This window comes from Cololabis saira, chromosome 24 (assembly GCF_033807715.1).
Source record: "Cololabis saira isolate AMF1-May2022 chromosome 24, fColSai1.1, whole genome shotgun sequence".
Lineage (NCBI taxonomy): Eukaryota > Metazoa > Chordata > Actinopteri > Beloniformes > Belonidae > Cololabis > Cololabis saira.
The window spans coordinates 6,304,375-6,323,411 of NC_084610.1; the positions used below are offsets into that span (position 1 = coordinate 6,304,375).

General features: G+C 42.0%; 1 protein-coding gene across 1 annotated transcript; it reads left to right on the forward strand.

Annotated features, from left to right (window-relative positions):
- Positions 1 to 902: 902 nt before the first annotated feature.
- Positions 903 to 17,827, forward strand: LOC133425177 (sodium/potassium-transporting ATPase subunit alpha-1). Its single transcript, XM_061715870.1, has 23 exons — positions 903 to 1,059; positions 1,419 to 1,529; positions 5,754 to 5,813; positions 7,364 to 7,465; positions 7,608 to 7,709; positions 7,784 to 7,897; positions 7,982 to 8,116; positions 8,986 to 9,103; positions 9,240 to 9,508; positions 9,589 to 9,897; positions 10,379 to 10,513; positions 10,692 to 10,884; positions 10,979 to 11,154; positions 11,270 to 11,406; positions 11,889 to 12,039; positions 12,115 to 12,283; positions 13,025 to 13,179; positions 13,300 to 13,423; positions 13,549 to 13,694; positions 13,788 to 13,918; positions 14,857 to 14,958; positions 16,197 to 16,288; positions 17,632 to 17,827. Exons 1-23 carry the CDS (start codon positions 1,048 to 1,050, stop codon positions 17,658 to 17,660), a joined length of 3,072 nt encoding a protein of 1,023 aa, XP_061571854.1. The 5' UTR covers positions 903 to 1,047; the 3' UTR covers positions 17,661 to 17,827.
- The last annotated feature ends 1,210 nt before the right edge of the window (positions 17,828 to 19,037 follow it).

Consider the following 19,037-nt stretch of genomic DNA (forward strand, 5'->3'; position numbering starts at 1 on the left):
AATCCTTCAGTCGGTATGAAGGAGCAGCAGGGGACAGATCAAGGATTTTTCTTTTTGCGCGATATGAATCTGAGAAACAGGAAGACAAAACACAGCTGCTCCTGTGATATTTCCCCAAGTGAAAAAACTTTCAAGTTAATTATGAGGGTTTTTTTTTTTCTTTGCACAGGGCACACTGACCTCTGACAGCTGAGCTGAAGGCTCTGAGGTTTCAGTGGATTACTCCCTTTACATTCCTCAAGTTATCTTTGCTATGAGCTACCCTTTTGTCCAGCCTGCTTCTTTTTCTTTTTTTTTATTCCTGTCAACTCACAGGGTGAAATAAATCAGTGTTTAGCAGCTTCTCACCCTCCGTGCTCTCGCTCTTTGTTGGTATAGGTTTCTGCTCAATCAATGCAATCAGCCACCTTTAGAAGTGGACTTTAACATTTTCAAGTTGTGGCTTTATCTCTCTCTCATCGTCTCACATTCACTTCTCCACTATCTTGTCTTTCTTCTCTCTTTCTCATCGCGCCTGTTTGCATTGTAAACTCGGCGCACAAAGAGACTGAGATAGTGAACACGGCGATTCATGCGAGCGTCTCTGCCCACAAAAGTGCTGGAGCAGCAAACCACCTTCATAAAAAAAAAGCCATTTGTTTTAAATGTCTGGAACGAGAGAGTGAAACAAGACGAAAGGAGGCAGGAGAAGGAAGTTGAGAAAGAGCTACTCCTCCCCTTTTGTTTGTACTCCAGTAACCCCCCCCCCCCCCCTCCTCAACTTTGCTACTCACCTGTCGGGTTTCACCTCCCTTCCCCCAAGCTCCTCCCTCGGGCAGGTAGAGCTCCTGCTGCTTATAAGCGTATGCTAATGCCAGGGAAACTGATCTTCTCTGCTCTCGGAGTGGGGAAGACAACAGGGCTGAGAGTTGCAGAGAGTGTGTGAGTGTGTGTGTGCGTGAGAGAGAGAGAGAGAGAGAGAGAGAGAGAGAGAGAGGCAGGCGGAGTAGGGAAATTTCAATTTAAAAAGACAATTGGATTGACTGCTCTCAGACTGACACCGCAACCATGGGGCTAGGAGTAAGTACTGGAACTTTGTCACAAGTTTGGCCTGGTTTCTGAGAGTATTAAGCCAGTGTTGTATAAGTTTAGTCACAAGTTATTGGTTGAGCTCGACAGCAGCCGGACATTATTGCAATGTCAGGTCTGAAATCTGCCACTCAACCTTTTTTAGCTGCAGCACTTCAGTCATCTAACTTTTACAGTGGTAGTTCTCTGGGTCTTTTCCAACAATGATTAACGTGTGATTTGACAGCAATGTTTGAACAGTAAAGTGGACGGCGCTTTTTGCACTTACTCAAAGAACAGAAGAGGAAACTTCAGAGCCACTTTCCCACAAGTGTTGAGGCTCATTTTCTCTTACTTTTTCTTCAATCCAGAGAGGGAAAGATGATTACAAACCGGCGCCAACCTCAGAAAAAATGGATAAGAAAGGAAAGAAGGCGAAAGAGAAGAAGGATATGGACGATCTGAAAAAAGAAGTGGACCTGGTGAGTACACGATAAGTCCATTTAATATTTGAGTGGGCCTTTACCTCTACGCTGCGCCCGTGAAGTTAAACCTTGATCTCCACTCGCATGGATTTCTTCATACGTAGGAGTCTTACTCAGGTTATGTTAACAGTCATTGTCATTACCATTGGTCACAGAAATGATACAGTCACAGCTGCGAGAAACCGTATGGGGAGTCACATGAGGTGTAACTATCTGCCCTGCATTTCACGAAGATCACTACTTATGTTCCTGCATGTGCTGCCTCATGTTATTCACGACTTCACAGCTGTAATTAACTTCTACGTGGTGCTTATTATGGTGACAGAGTCAAAAGAAGTGCTCATTCTGGCACAAGTTATGAACATCTATTATCCTTTTGCTTTCACTGCGTTATTTATTTAGTCCTGCTCACAAGTATGCTTTTATCACTGCATGCTGGAGTGTATAGACGTTTACAGAGTCTGTATATTGCTGTACAGTAGACAGAGCTGGCTCATTTCCACTGGCGTCAGCTTTTGGTCAACATGAATCTTGCTGATATCATTTCCTCGCAATCAGAGAGGAACTTGCTTCAAGTTAACTGTGGGAAAATGGAAAGGGATGAATAATTGCGTATATACGCAGTATTGTGATCCTAAACTGCCCAGGAAGTCCCTCAGGTGTTCCCTGAAGTTCTTTCTATGGTAGAGGGCATTTCCTAAAGGTCATACCTGGGCAGCGGCTCGTCTGAGGACAAAGCCATTCGATTCTCAGAGGATATTGTCCTTCACAAGGTCAGCTCAGGGGGGGAGAGCCAGGTCCCGCCCTCATCTCACATCATAGATCCTTTAGTGAAAAAACAGTGTTAGATGTTGCTTATTTTACTTGTGCCACGTTCATTTTCATGTATTTTGCACAATTATGAACTTTTAAAAGTTGCCAATGAATGACTCTCGCAAGGTCATTGAGTGAAGTAGCTGGTTGCTGCAATTATAATGAATGGATTCAAACTAACTTTAAAAATATCAGACTTATACATCAAACTTTCATGGCTTTTTATCTTTTTAATTAAAGATTTTCTATTAAGAGTGCAAAAACTATGCCTGCCCAATGTCAACCAGCAGGTCACAGAGCGCTGCAGGTTATTAGGTAATAAAACTCACATCTTGGTGACATATTAATGAATATTGTCCTTTGAACATCTAAACTAGATCTCAAAGTCTTACCAGCTCTGAAGGGCACCTCAGTGCCGGAGGAACTATCGCCGGTATGCCATGACCTTCCCTGCTTGGCATATCAGTTACAGCCATTTAAAAAAACAAAAAAAAAAGGGTTGGTGTCTTTCATGAGCTTTCCAAAGTGTAGATTGTATCTGCACAAATTCTTTAAGATGAAAAAACATTTCACACAAGTGATTTACTACCATTTATAGATAGCCCACAGGTATCAGATTTGAACTCTGGTTAAATAATCACGTATTGTGTATTGAGCAGTGGTAAAACAGTAGTTAAAGCAAAGAGCAGATGCCATCCACATGTTAATGATCATACAATTAAGGGAGGTGCCAAAGTCCAGCTAAAGACAATAAGAGCGATTCTCATAGCAACATAAAGCAGCCGCTGATTTGATAATATGTGACAAAGTCTAATGGAAAATGCTAAATATAAATGAGTCAGCTTGATTGAGCAAAAGGCACAGTCCACATTTCTTTTTTTTTCCCTTAACTAGTCCAAGAGTGTGTCCATCCAAACAGGATCAAGATGAGGTCAGAATATAAGAAAGAGGGAAGAAATGTCTGCTGCTAAGTTTTAAAAAGCAACAGTAGTTTGGGGCATGTGACAACATATTATCCACGGCATATTAGATATGCTTTCTTGTTATAACGATTAACGGTGGCGGGGGCGGGCAGAACCTTTTTATTACACCCGTTTTTCTCATCTGACCGTGAAGAGCGCAGAGAAATGTGATGTGATGTCACTCCAGGCGTCCAATAACAGAGGAAGACTTTACATTTTCAGTGGCTGACTTGATGTAAAATTAATACACACTTTAAGTAGTGGAAGATTGAAAATCAACCCTTAAATGGCCAGAGGGAAGTTAGATGCTAGAAGAACCTAATCTAACTGTCACAGAGTGACAGGAACTGATAATATCATTTATTTATTCATTCATTCAGTTATTATTATCCAACAAGATCAGAGATCACTGATACACTTGGTTTATTTTCACATATCAACCACCAAATAACTACATAATTCATAAAGGAATAAAGTAAAACGATAGCGGCTGCGGAGACTTTAAGTGTTGTTTTATGGTACTACTTTATAATAGATTACGGTTTATGACAGTAAGATAACAAAGAGGATTTATATGCAAGATTTCAAACACATAGAATCAGTACATGTTTATGCAGATGCATATTTATGACTCTTGAGATTAAATCAGGAGAAGCTAACTCTTGAAGGAAACATTAGTTTGCCTGCAGTTACAAATTGGGTTTGCAGAAACATTGAGACTCATCAGTCTGATTTTCAGACACAAATTGTCTTAATGTTCATGTTGTTTTGTGACACCAGAATGACTTTTAGCTGGTTCAGAAGAGGGTAACATTTGTACTCTCTTTGAAAATAAAATCTCTAGCTACTTCTGGCTCATTTTAAAAGCTTCATTTTAGGCCCACTTCACGTTGCGTCTCTCTTACACTGATCTGAGTAACCACCCTATATGATCTTTTAGTATCTGCCAGCTTATCAAAGCACAAGAATAACCCAACTAGAAAACTAAGCCCGGGTTCAGAGCACAGCTGAACATGCACCTGTTATCAGTGATGCATACAAATATAAGGCAGAGGTCGATTATTATTAACTTGCAGGTAATATTGAGCTGAAATTTACATACACAATCAAAATAATGTAGAAGAAGGCTTATAACAGGATATAACATGTTTTCCTCATACACTACTTGGCCAAATAATGACAGATATACACCACGCAGATTCACTTTGGCATAATTGCTGATAATCTTATGGAATGTCAAGATTTATTTCCTCTCAGAGTTGCGTGGATTTTTCAACAAGATCAAGTATCGATGGTGGCAGATTTCTGCCGCTCCAGTAAATCTTGTCCAGAGATTTTCACTGGGGTTAAAGGTCTGGACTTTAACCTCAGTTGTGGGCGGTCATGCCTGGAGAAAAAAAAGGTCTCGTGTTCCCTGAACCACTCATCTAGAATTTGAACCCACTGAATCCTTGTAGTGGGTTCTGGAAATACATCTGAGCCGTCAGGGAGGGAAACAAAGAGGGAAAAACCTGCTCATTCACTTTATTCACGCAGTCATTATCTTCAATTTACCTTCACGTAATGTTCGAGCATAAGTAATTACCTAGAAACTGAGATAGTAGAATCAATTGTGCATCTGAAACTGTTGCATCTTTGAAGGTTTATTCTGCAGCATTTCAGGCCTAACAAGCATTTATCATGTTCACAGCCAACATATCACCACAGAAACCAGTGTGGGCATCTTTACACAGAGGGCTTCACAAAGACAACAACACTCTGTTGTTACAACAACATAATAAGTGGGAGTGGGATATTATTACAGATCATCCAAATCACTTTGAAAAAATGTCTTTTCATTCACTTGCTGTAGGCGTGAGTTGAAAAAAAACCAACCACGGTGTGGGCTCATGAATGTGTCCGCCTCTCTGATGGTTCATTTGCAGCAGCACTCGTGGTTATACTTTCCTCCTCGCTGTGACATTTAAGAATTAGAGATGAAAAATGTTAGTATGGACTCCGAATTCAGATGTGATGAGTTGGGGCGGCTTGTGGGAGCTCCAGATAAATGACCAACGCACGAGCAAACACCGGCGTGTCAGTGTGGTGTCAAGTTGAACAGTGTGTTTGCTCACATCAAGCTGACAGTTAGGATGAGTTCATACATATCTGAGCTCATCGTGTCTGGCTGCGAGCTTTCAATCAGCAGTCTATTTTTTACTCTAATGTTTGCTTTGACTCATCTTAAAATCACACTGTTTGGAGCAGCATGCATCCGTAATCCCGATCAGACGGGTGATTTTGCTTTATCATCTTTATGTTCCCTGGAGGACGCCCCAACACGTTCTTTAATCCTCAAAGGAGATAATATCTGCGCTTTTAAAAACGAAAGGGATTTTGGCTCGTTTGACGCAATGTCTCTCAATCTCATTCTCCTTTTATTAATTTTTTTCCCCTCTTTCCATAGGATGATCACAAGTTGACATTGGATGAACTTCACAGAAAATACGGGACAGATCTGAGCAGGGTGAGTACTCCACGTGTGCGAGGTCGTGTTGGGCAGGAATTATCAGGCCTCGCAGACGTAGATAAGGAAGGAAGACGGGGAAGATCTAACAGTAAAAAACACAAAGACATCCGTTGCAGGGACACTTTTTCAGATTTATTCTGCACTTATAAGTAGTAGGAAAGAAATGTAGTGCAGAGGCAGAAGATTTAGCAGCATGTTAAACCTTTAATAATCCATAAAATATATTATTACCCATACCTGAAGAGCTATCTAATCAGACTTGTTCTTTTGGATTCGTTTTGTAGATGTTTACAATTTTCCAGCCTCCAAACCTGTTTAAAGCTGATTTTATGGGGGGCGGGCGGTCAGCTAGTCGACTCCACCCCCTCTACCCTGGGGGTGTTCCTCTTTCAAACTGGTTTTACAACATTGTCTTATCTTAAGATGTGCACCATGTGTCAAAGGATGTCAATTAAAAACACTACCATGCAAAGTTCAGCCAGTCACTGCTTAAAAAGCCTCCCATTTTTGATTTAGTTGTCACTTCAGAAATATCCTCAGAAGAAAAGAACTAGTTTGGTCTAGTTTAATAATGAGCAGTTCAGACAGTGTTTTACAGGTAGACAAATATGAAATGTGCCTGAATCCACTACAATAGAAGGCTGTGCTTTACATAGTACAGCTACTTCTGCAAAAGTTTTTCAAGGTTGTGAGCAACGCAGACGACTGTTGGAGGAGATAAAATGGAAACACAATATTTTGTTGTGCACACAGGTCAAAAGTAAATGAGAACAAAAAGTATTTTAGTTTTTTTTTAATGTTCAGAGAAGTACTGTTCTTCAGCTGCATTGCCATAGTTTCCCCAAGTACACACAGTATCCCATTATAGTACACAGCCCTGTACACCCTTGCAGAGGCCAAAGGCTTGACTGGTGCTTATAATCTGCTGAAATCTGATCCGTCTGAGTTTGCTCTAAAAACAAAGGCTTGATTCACGCAAGAACACGGGTCTTATTGACGCTACTAAGGAAGAAAAAAAAAATCCTCCTTTACTCCAGGTATCCCTCTAGGGGGACTTTCTGTTACACTTCGCTCCAAATTCCAGTCCACTCTAATACACTGTAAGAAAATGGGACCTTATCTTGGTAGAAGTACACTCTGCTCCCTGATAATGTAGTTACAACATGATCACACTGGTAACACTCTTCAGATATCACAGGCGGAGATTGGCCTCATGCTGGGGTAATTGTTAAGACACGGCTGTAATTGTGGAACAACCGAGTTCTCTTTATTCCTGCGGTTGTGGTTGCTTTTGTTTTCCTGGCAACAGAATTTAAATTCACCATCTCTCAAGGTAATAACAGTGAACCTTGTAACTAAAGAAACGTGCTCAGCAGGAAATGGTCGTGTCCTTCTTATTGTTTCTTTCCAGGAAACAAGGACAAAGGCAGATTTAGAAAAAGGGGTCAAAAAACTTGAGAGACGGATCTATTTTGCATGAGACAGGGATAAATATGCGACTCAGCCTTGACACTTATTCCTTGTTGTTTGTTCTTGTTACTTTTTAGGGTCTGTCCTCCTCCAGGGCAAAAGAGATCCTGGCCCGGGACGGCCCAAACGCCCTCACGCCACCTCCCACCACCCCTGAATGGGTCAAGTTCTGCAGACAGGTAAAGTCAGATCTAACATGGGCTGAAATTCTTTCTTTTTGAGAGGGCAGTCATTTGAATATTTAAATGTTAACAATGCAAATAACAAGTCTGATCAGTGGCAGCCAGTGAAACCAGAACCTGCTATTGTTTTGTTTTCCAGTTGTTTGGTGGTTTCTCCATGTTGCTGTGGATCGGTGCAATCCTTTGCTTCCTCGCTTACGGTATTCAGGCTGCCTCAGAAGACGAACCGGCAAATGATAATGTAAGAAGCTTGATATATGGTTTATAAGTGTTAACTTAACTTCAGAGGTTAACAGTATTGCTCCTTTACTACAGTTGTACTTGGGTGTTGTGCTATCTGCTGTCGTCATCATCACCGGCTGCTTCTCCTACTACCAAGAGGCCAAGAGCTCCAAGATCATGGAATCCTTCAAAAACCTGGTCCCTCAGGTGAGACTTACCACTCCACTCCGAACTAGACGTTTCCGTCTGGTTTGACTTGTGTAATTATATATTTCATCTTTGATTCTATAGCAAGCTCTGGTCCTCCGTGATGGTGAGAAGATGAGCATCAACGCAGAGGACGTGGTGGCTGGGGATTTAGTGGAGGTGAAAGGTGGAGACAGGATTCCTGCTGATCTGAGAATCGTCTCTGCTCATGGCTGCAAGGTCTGCACCACAATTGTTTTATTTTTAATCCCCAATGAATACTCTTAGGGAGCACAGGTTTGAAACCGCTTTAGATGTTCTAAAATAATCACTGACTACGTTTACATGCAGTCAAAATTCGGGTTTTGCTAATATTCCGGTTACTGAAACATTTGGAATATTCCGTTTCCATGCGTGAGCAAACAGGGTTATCCCTGTATACATGATGATTAATAATTTGGGATATCTGGATCAAACCAGCGACGCGTGGAGAACGTCATGACGCAATTACCGTCATTTCCGCTTCTTCTTCCTGTATCCAAATCCAAAACAAATGCTGCTTTGTGCAACTTTTCGCTCACCTTCTTTTAAATTTCGCTATCCCCGTACTTTTTACCGTCTACAAATGCCAAAATGTTCATATCCTTCATTACATTTATGAAGTGATTAGTCTCCTCGCGTGGTCTTGGGTTTCTTCGTGTTTATAAGAACGTCCTGGACTCAAAAGACCAGGATTCCTTGTGAACAGAGCATGCGCAGAAAACAAATTCATGTTCCGTTTGATGGGGATATTCCATTTGGTGTTTACATGACCCAATATTCGGGTTTTAAAAGGAGTAACCCAGGGTTCATATTCAGGTTTTTAAAAACCCGAATAAGAGCAAATTCGGGTTATTCGAAGGGGTTATTGGTGTTTACATGGCCGTGCAAATTCGGGTTATTGCTAATATTCAGGTTTTAAAATGGTTATTGACTGCATGTAAACGCAGTCACTGACACATTAAACAGTCTCTAAGTTCCTTTTTACCTAAAATACGTGATTTTTTAATTCAAATAATGGTCAACATTATTGTAATTTGTCCTTTGCATTGTTCCGTTTCTTCTTCCAGGTGGACAACTCCTCCCTGACCGGTGAATCAGAGCCCCAGACTCGTTCCCCTGACTTTTCCAACGACAACCCACTGGAGACCAGGAACATTGCTTTCTTCTCCACCAACTGTGTGGAAGGTACTGAACAAGCAGCTAGAAGTTGCAGTGATGAAGCTTTAAACGTTATAGGCTGCATTAATTAAATGCTTTAGAAATGAGATCAGTCATTTGATTGATGAGTGCTTAGATCATGTGGATTCTTTTTCCTGTTCAGGCACTGCCAGAGGAATAGTCATCAACACTGGAGACCGTACCGTCATGGGTCGTATTGCCTGTCTGGCTTCCAGCCTGGATGGTGGAAAGACTCCCATCGCCGTTGAGATCGAGCATTTCATCCACATCATCACCGGTGTGGCCGTCTTCCTCGGCGTGTCCTTTTTCGTCCTCTCTCTCATCCTTGGATACGGATGGCTGGAAGCCGTTATCTTCCTCATCGGTATTATTGTCGCCAACGTGCCTGAAGGTCTCCTGGCCACTGTCACTGTGAGTCTGAGTGTTCATGACAACTGTGGTTTCCAAAAACAAACTCAACTGTAGCCTCATCCGAGTAATCCCGTCTCCAGGTGTGTCTGACCCTGACGGCCAAGCGCATGGCCAAGAAGAACTGCCTGGTGAAGAACCTGGAAGCTGTGGAGACCCTGGGCTCCACCTCCACCATCTGCTCAGACAAGACCGGTACCCTGACCCAGAACAGGATGACCGTGGCTCACATGTGGTTCGACAACCAGATCCACGAGGCCGACACCACGGAGAACCAGAGCGGCACCTCCTTCGACAGGAGCTCAGCCACCTGGGCCTCTCTGGCCAGGATCGCCGGACTCTGCAACCGAGCCGTCTTCCTTGCAGACCAGAGCAACGTTCCCATTCTGAAGGTAAAAAGCAGCACGCACGTCTAAGTATATCAGCATTTGCTTTTGCAGCAAGGGTACTTCTTAAACCTCATTGTAAACATGCAAAGAGGGAATCACCTCAAGCAAAATCTCCATTCCTTCAGACATTTGTTGTATTTGTTCCTGTGATGAACCTTGATGACTGAGAAAAGTTGGATAACATTATGACTCGGCAAAAAGCATTTTCGGATGCAAGTACAAGTTAAGCCAAAAAGCACAGTTTATCTTCATTGTGCATCACAGTCAATTTAACTGAAGGCGTTTTCCTAAATGCACAACTGAGGCTTTACCACAAGAAAGCAAGACCTTGATTTATTGTTTTAAACACTGAGCAGTAAACTGCATTTCAGGGAAATTAAATGTGGATGATTTACAAAATCGTGCAGTATTCTAAATGAGCAAGGTTGCATGTAAAACAAAATGTGACATGATCCTGATTTGTGTCAATCCCTTAAACCCACAGAGAGATGTGGCCGGTGACGCCTCTGAGGCTGCCTTGCTCAAGTGTATCGAGCTGTGCTGCGGGTCCGTCGGTGGCATGAGAGACAAGTACCACAAGGTTTCTGAGATCCCATTCAACTCCACCAACAAATACCAGGTAAACCATCCACTCTTGGGCCGCTGTCCCCAAATAAAACGGCGTTCCAACCGTTAAGGTGGCGGTAATTGCTCACTTCTGCCCTCTAGTGTACAGGTTCATTCATATGCGTTGGGTCAGTCATTAATAGTAACATCAAAATCAGCTTGTTGACCCAAACTTTTCTGTTGCATTACAGCTCTCCATCCACAAGAACACAACTTCCGGAGAAAGCAAGCACCTGCTGGTGATGAAGGGAGCCCCAGAGAGGATTCTGGACCGCTGCTCCACCATCGTGATCCAGGGCAAGGAGCAGCCTCTGGACGACGAGATGAAAGATGCTTTCCAGAACGCCTACGTCGAGCTGGGAGGACTTGGAGAGAGAGTATTGGGTACGACATAATTCCAGTCACTAGGAACATGCTCAGGTTCTACAAGCTCAAGGAAAAAACTTGTAATGAGCATTTCCTTCTGGTTTTTATCCAGGTTTCTGCCAATTCCACCTGCCTGACGACCAGTTCCCAGACGGCTTTGCATTCGACACTGATGAGGTGAACTTCCCCACGGAGAAACTGTGCTTCATCGGCCTCATGTCCATGATTGATCCTCCTCGTGCTGCAGTGCCCGATGCTGTTGGCAAATGCAGGAGTGCTGGAATCAAGGTGTGGGACTTGTGTTTACACAATTACACCTTCAATTAAAATGAACTTCTCAGCTTTTTAATGTTTTACATCTCAAAGTTGTAGGTTAAGGGTTTATTTTTGTACTTTTTCTCAGGTTATCATGGTCACAGGTGACCATCCAATCACTGCCAAGGCCATTGCTAAAGGTGTGGGTATCATCTCTGAAGGCAACGAGACTGTTGAAGACATCGCCGCCCGCCTGAATGTTCCTGTTTCAGAAGTCAACCCCAGGTTAGCACTTTTGTCAGAGCGATGCATGAGTTGCAGCTGTGTGAAGTTTCTACCACTTGTGGCTCTTTCTGTCAAAATCTCCCAAAATCAGCACTAATAAGTACAAAATTACATCGGTATTGGCTAACGGGGCTCTCCTGTCGACACAGCCAAAAAGGCTTTTAACATCAATTCACTGCAGACAAATAAATCTACACGCTGTGAGCTGGTCAGCAGTTTAGTTTGAGAGCTAGTACTGTTTTGCTGGGGAGGAATTTCCTTTGAGCAGTTATTGAAAGGTCACTATGTTTATCAGCAACAACTGTTTTTTGATTGGGCTCCTTAACTTTTTTTTTTCTCCTAATCCGATTAATGTTTTTTCAAAAGTATTTCCCTTCTCCCAGTTTTTTTTTTTTTTGTTTTTATACTTGTAATACCCCGATCATCTAAAAAGCTGTTGTCGGAAACAGGATTTGGGATTATAGATGTGATTTCCTTTGCAGAGATGCCAAAGCCTGTGTGGTCCACGGTGGGGAACTGAAAGAGATGACCGTTGAGCATCTGGACGATATACTGAAGCACCACACGGAGATCGTGTTCGCCAGGACCTCCCCTCAGCAGAAGCTGATTATCGTGGAGGGTTGCCAGAGACAGGTGAACACCAGGGCTTGAGAGGTTTAAGAAACTGGAGTTCTGTGCACATCCTAACGCTGATTCTGGCCTCTGCAGGGTGCCATTGTGGCTGTAACAGGGGACGGTGTGAACGACTCTCCAGCTCTGAAGAAAGCAGACATCGGTGTTGCCATGGGGATTGCTGGATCCGACGTGTCCAAGCAGGCCGCAGACATGATCCTGCTGGACGACAACTTTGCCTCCATCGTTACTGGAGTGGAAGAAGGTGAGATAAGGAGGAAGAGTAGGGCTTTGTATCGATTCAAATGTCAAGAATCGATTCGATTCCGATTCTTAATATTCAGAATCGATTATCATGATTCGATTCGATCCGATTCGATATTGATTTGGCTTAGTGTTATTTAAAATGTTTTTTGAGCTGTTGCCTGAATTATATGACTGTAAAATAACTACAGGGTTTCCGCGGGGTTTTAAAACGTATTAAAAAGTGATAAATGAAAATTGCCAAATTTAAGGCCATTAAAAGTGTTAAATTCACTGTCAGAGGTATTATTTTTTTTTTAAATTGGTATTATTTTTTACCTTTTACATTTTAAGCAGTCTATTTTATTGTCATTCACAAAGTGAAATAAATGTGAAACATCTGGTCAACATCAATGAGTCTATAAATCTGTTCTGTATAGTGTTCTATAGGTCATAATCTGTATTAATGTTAAAAGGTCCGTGATTAACACTTAATGTTGTGACAGTTTTTAAAAAAAAAATCTGAAGGTAGTGAAAAAGGTATTAAATTGGTATTAAATTTAACATAAGGATTGCAGTATAAACCCTGAACTAGTGAAATAATAATTTCACAATAATTATTGTGAAATAACTAAGAAATAAATAACTCAAACAGGCCTTTCAATATCCATTTAAAGTGCAAAAAAGAAAGAAATTGCAACAGTTCATGCAGTAAACAAATCATTTTAGCTTATCTAATTTATTCTGTTATTCTATTTGTCAGGTCGTCTGATCTTCGACAACTTGAAAAAGTCCATCGCCTACACTCTGACCAGTAACATCCCTGAGATCTCCCCCTTCCTCCTCTTCATCATCGCCAACATCCCTCTGCCTCTGGGAACCGTCACCATTCTCTGTATTGATCTGGGAACTGACATGGTGAGCTGCTTGATGATATTAAGAGGGAAAAAACATGCCTTTTTTTCTTCAGTGTGAGCCTGGAGGAGATCGTATCTGCTCTTTTAAGAGTTATAAATGAATTCCTTATGAATCTCCCAGGTCCCTGCCATCTCCCTGGCTTATGAAAAAGCTGAGAGCGACATCATGAAGAGACAGCCCCGAAACCCCAAAACAGACAAACTGGTGAACGAGAGGCTCATTAGTATAGCCTACGGACAAATTGGTGAGTAATATTCAGTGATTTGAGCTTTTCCACATCCGTCCACTGGATTCTGTAAAAAACTGTGAAGCACAGCACCGTGATAAATCAAAACCTCCTGAAGTTTCATCGTGTTTTCCCTTCGTTAGGTATGATGCAGGCCACAGCTGGGTTCTTCACATACTTTGTGATCCTGGCGGAAAACGGTTTCCTCCCCATGGACCTGCTAGGCATCAGAGTGCACTGGGACAACAAGTGGATGAATGACCTGGAAGACAGCTACGGACAGCAGTGGGTCAGTCACTCTCCAGCTACTCGTAATCGCTTTGACCTCCAGTGCAGGGAAAGGAGGCCGTTTCTGATCCGTTTGCTTCTTTTCATCCACCAGACGTATGAGCGCAGAAAGATCGTAGAGTTCACCTGTCACACGGCTTTCTTCGCCAGTATTGTGATCGTCCAGTGGGCCGATCTGATCATCTGCAAGACCAGGAGGAACTCCGTCATGCAGCAGGGAATGACGTATGTGCACATACAAACAGAACCCAGATATTAGGGGTGTAACGATACACTAATCTCACGATACGGTACGATACACGATATTGAGGTCAAGATAACGATACGATATTATAGCAGTATTTTTTTAACAACCTTGAATGAGGAACATATGACTGGAATAAATTGTCTTTTATTTGAAAGACACAAAACACAAAACAAAACTGTGCGTTTGCCCTATAGTTACAGTTTGTAATGCTTTATAACTGTTTAAGTTTTAAAGAGAAAGCCATGCCAAACATTTTCCACAAACTGAACTAAAAGTAAATGTCAGGTTTGCATTATGCATCTTCAGTTTCATACAAGTACAAATATTTTGCCACAAACTGAATAGTTTCTCTCATGTATGACTTGACTTTTTTCTTTTCCAGAAATTTAACAACTTAAATTAAGTAAAAGTAAATAAATAAACTATGAAAAGACCCAAACTCCAAATGCAACATGACTGTTATTTATCTTCTGCCAGAGCTAAGAGCTTCACATGCTCCAGCCTGAGGCCGTAAGGTGACCCCCATTATCGTTTCATCCCACTACCACCTTTGGGGACGACACAATCTTTACATCATAAAAAAGATTGATTCATGCTCACCTTATAAGTAAAAGTTCAGAGCTCAAAACCCCCCAAGAGTCCCGTGATCGGGACCGCAAAAGCAGGTAGAGCCGTGGTCGATCCCGCTGCACCAATAGGATGCAGCGTTACTAGTAAACACAATATATTAATATTAATAACCCAATATTGCGCTACAGTTTGTCACCTCCATGACACGTATCGTGACGTTTTTGTATCGCAAAATTTCGTGGCACAATATATTGTTACACCCCTACCACATATCATAAGCACAGACAAACGCTGCATCCAAGTTTTTGTCTATTGAGTTATTCTGACTGTCTTTTTCCTCCAACAGGAACCGCATCCTCATCTTCGGACTGTTTGAGGAGACAGCTCTTGCTGCTTTCCTGTCATACTGCCCAGGCATGGATGTTGCCCTCAGAATGTTCCCTCTCAAGTGAGTAACACACACTTCTGGACCTCTACGATGATTTTCCATTCAGAAAATCATCAATAGGTTAATAAATAAATAAACTGAGAGAACTTAAACTAAGGTTCCCCTACACCTACATGCCTCTCAGGAGAGTTTCTCAATGGAAGATTGTGTATAAAGTTCAGTTATTTCATATTTGCTGCTTTGGGCAGCTGTCCCTTTGTCGTTTTCAAAGCCTCATTCGAAATCTTGACTCATTTGTTGCTTCCATAGATTTCATATCCACTATTAAGAAGGTGCAGCCAGACCTTTGAGGTTGTATTTCTGGTAGTCTTCCAGGGGTAAAATATAAGTTGATGCTCTTTTCACTTCAATATATTAAAAAAAGGAGAATGCCATCTATTGTCAGAAGCCATTCCCACTTAAGAGCTAATATGAAGTACAGGAGCTTCTGTTCTGGTGAGATGTTCTTCCAAAGTGAGAAAATAGAAAGCAGCGATGACATGTCAAGCTCATTAGCTCAAGAGATCTCCTTGCTGCTCCTTGTTATTTTTTATCTTCTATTTCGCTTCTCCTTTCTTCCTCCCTACTTTCTCATCAGTTCCCAGTGCTTCTTTTCCTCCTCCCCATCACCCACTCATGAGTCTGTGATGTTGAACGAAGCTCGCCTTATTCACTCTTTGTCTGGGTTCATATATCCCTCAAGACTCTTGTTCCCTGTCTCTATTCCTGTCTTCCTGCTTCATATTTGTCTTTTCTCTTCATTTTTTATTTCTGCCTTTGTTGAGGCATGAAGAGGTATTGCAAACGTGCTTTTTCCCCACTGCACTCTACTAATAAAGTTTGATTCTTCTTTTTCTCTGTAAAGATGAGACACAGCCATCAAACCCACTGGACTGCAAATGCAAGTATCATTTGCGTCCCAGTGGGGTTTGTGTTTTTGTTTTGGAGTGTGCATTAGCAGGAGGCCACTCAGATTTTGCAGCTCCAGCCCAAAAAGCCCAATTTTTCCTGCTTTATTTTGCTCACACTGCTTTTGAATGCGTTCTATTAGCTGCGTCTCAGAGGCATAATGTTGTCTCTCAAAGCTTTCATGTGCTTTTAGAGACCTGTTAACTCACCATAATTATATAAAACTCTTTGTTCTGGTGTTACTTTCTAACTGAGCCTTTCAAACAAGCTGGAAAAGAGTTCTTTTACTTTTGTTGTTGTTGTCATATTCCAGTTTTAACTCAATCGTTGTCTGTCCCTCAACACCTTAGGCCCTGCTGGTGGTTCTGTGGCTTCCCATACTCCCTGCTCATCTTCCTTTACGATGAAGGCAGGAGATATATCCTCAGACGCAACCCAGGAGGTAGGACTTCTACTTATTTTTGTACCATTTTTGTGTGTTTGAAGATGTAGGGCCACTTGGACAGTGAGATACTCATCTTCATCTTTTAGATGAACTAAAAGGAGCCAGTGTTTTACTCACTTTGAACCATTTTTTGTAAATTATGCCACACTTCAAGGTGTATTTGACCCAATAATTAGGTCATTTCAAATTGAGTTTTGGCATTTTTTACTTGGAGTGAGTAAAAAAATCACCCAAAATAGGACTTGAAAGACACCAAATTCAATAGAAAATGAGAACTGACATAACTATCTCCTGCAGTTCTTGATGTCAATCATGACATCACGATGCGCTACGCACAGTGCAAATTAAACACGTACAGTTTAAATCAGAATCACAAGTGTGTAGGTGTGTGGCTTGTCTGTTAATTCAAGTGTGCACATGTCTGTTCTTGCTGCCACAACCTGGGCAGATGGAACGGTGCCCAGTGGGAGCTGAACCCTCAACTCTGTTGTTGTTAATGCCTCGTTCCATCCATGAAGCTGAGCATAACCTGTGTGTGTGTGTGTGTGTGTGTGTGTGTGTGTGTGTGTGTGTGTGTGTGTGTGTGTGTGTGTGTGTGTGTGTGTGTGTGTGTGTGTGTGTGTGTGTGTGTGTGTGTGTGTGTGTGTCTGCCACATCTGAGCCCCACCGCACAGATCAGTGAACATGCTCGTTCATTGTGAACAATACATCATAGGGGAAAAAAACAAACATGCTTGAGTGACGCACTTTATCAGAATTTCTGTGTCTGTGCAGGAAGAAAATGTTTTGTGATTTATTTTTTGGGATCGCTTAGACAATAAATAAATGAAAAAACTGACACAGTAAGCGTACCCTCATAAGTGTAGTAGATTTCAAAACGAACCATATCTTTGTGTCAATGTGGCCCAAAGTTGAGGGAAATAATTCAAGATTATTAGATAATACGTGCATCCAATGAAATATCAAGTCTTCCTTTATCTTTTTGAGGTCAGTGGCATCTGCTCCTATTAGTCATTTTCTTTCAGGGTGATTATACACATTCATGTTCATGATATTATCATCTCATGAGCAAACTGGAGACTGAAATGCCACAGCCTTTCCCGTCCCTTCAGGACACATCTTTTTAATGGCATCGTCATGAAAGTCGTGGCTGCGATTCATCCAAATTTCACTCCCCGATCCGGTTTTAATTCTACAAATCACTGTCAGCCAACATGATGGGTGATATCATTCTGGTGAAACAACACTAAAGGTTTATTTAAACCCCCAAAAGTACAACTCGTTCTCCCCCTATAGGGAAAAAAAATGGCATTCCTAATTGTGTCTACTTTGGTTTCTAGGTTGGGTGGAGCAGGAGACATACTACTGAGTCAGCACAGAAGGAGAGTTTCATCTTTTGCTGCCATGTTACATATTTGTTTGAGACGCTACAACCCCTCCATAAACAAAACAAAAGAAAAAAGCATGGATAATTTAAGTATATCTTAATGTATGTGTCATTCACAATAAAACATTTCTGTACCGTTGTACACTGAAGCGGCTGGCGTGTTTGTTCCATGTGCTCGCGCTTGCTTTCTTGTTGCGTGGGAGGTGAGTCCAATGACCCACGAGGTCCGATTATTCACCTCAACTGTTACCAGAATTGAGTGCAGGGGTTGAATCTGAAGATTCAGTGTTTGATGAACAGAATCAAAAAGTGTTTAAAGAAAGAAAGTGAACATTTTTCCATGAGAGTGGCTTATAATCTTGTGCTTTTCCATATTGTATATTTCATTTCTATGTAAATGTGTTTTTCCCTGCATCTTTACCCAACAGATATTAAGAACAAGCTTGTCAGTGGAGTGTGTGTCTGTCCGTGTGCGTGTGTGTGTGTGTGTGTGTGTGTGTGTGTGTGTGTGTGTGTGTGTGTGTGTGTGTGTGTGTGTGTGTGTCATGCGTGTGTATGTGCATCCATTATCTCAAGAGCCAGTATACTACCGTAGTGTTTGCAATGGATTGCTCTGTTGACCGCTGATGCAAAGAGGCCCTCAGTGAAAATTAACTGGGACCACTCTAGTGCTATCTACTTTGTGTTTACTCCGATCGTAATGAACGCCCCATTTCTCCCTCTTCCATGGGTGTTTGTGTGCGTAAGTGTCCCATCATCACGCCAACTTGGCCACAGATGGATGGCTTCGCACTCGCCCGAGGAAACGCTTGAGCCATTATGAAAGGTAGCGTCCAAAAGTTTTGACAGAAGTCTGTGAAGGCTCTGCTCCTTTCTCTCTTGAATCCACTCAGGGTGTATCTCCCTGCAGCCTTCCAGGTGATTTCTTTTGCAGCAGAGGGTGCTAGTGCAAGACAGACAGCAAGAATCTGCAGATGAAATGATGAAAGGATGCAGAGTAAAGATGAAGGAGGAAAGAATGAGGTTGATGGATGATGAAAGAGGCAAGTTGATATGATAGAGGAAAGGAAGGAGTTGGAGCAGCGCAACGGTGATATTGGTTTTTATAGTTTGAGCGACATGCTATTAATCATCTTAATATCTTTTGAAAGCTTAAACTTCTGTCTTCGCTGCTTTGACAGAGAGAGGAGGAGAAAATGAGGCAGATATGCCTCATGCCTTCACCCCCTCCCCAATCCTGCCCTCCTTTACAGGCAGGGCCCCCTGAACGTGCCTGTTGCTATGGCAACTCATTTGAAAGCCCTCTTGGTTTTTCCTCCGTCTCTCAACATCTAAATAAAATCTAGGCTATTTATAGAG

What these genes read in the sequence shown, in the direction of transcription:
- LOC133425177 (XM_061715870.1), top strand. An exon ending in ACTCCACCAACAAATACCAG is followed by an intron (nt 10,514 to 10,691) that starts GTAAACCATCCA and finishes GTTGCATTACAG; the next exon opens with CTCTCCATCCACAAGAACAC. An exon ending in ACTTGGAGAGAGAGTATTGG is followed by an intron (nt 10,885 to 10,978) that starts GTACGACATAAT and finishes GTTTTTATCCAG; the next exon opens with GTTTCTGCCAATTCCACCTG.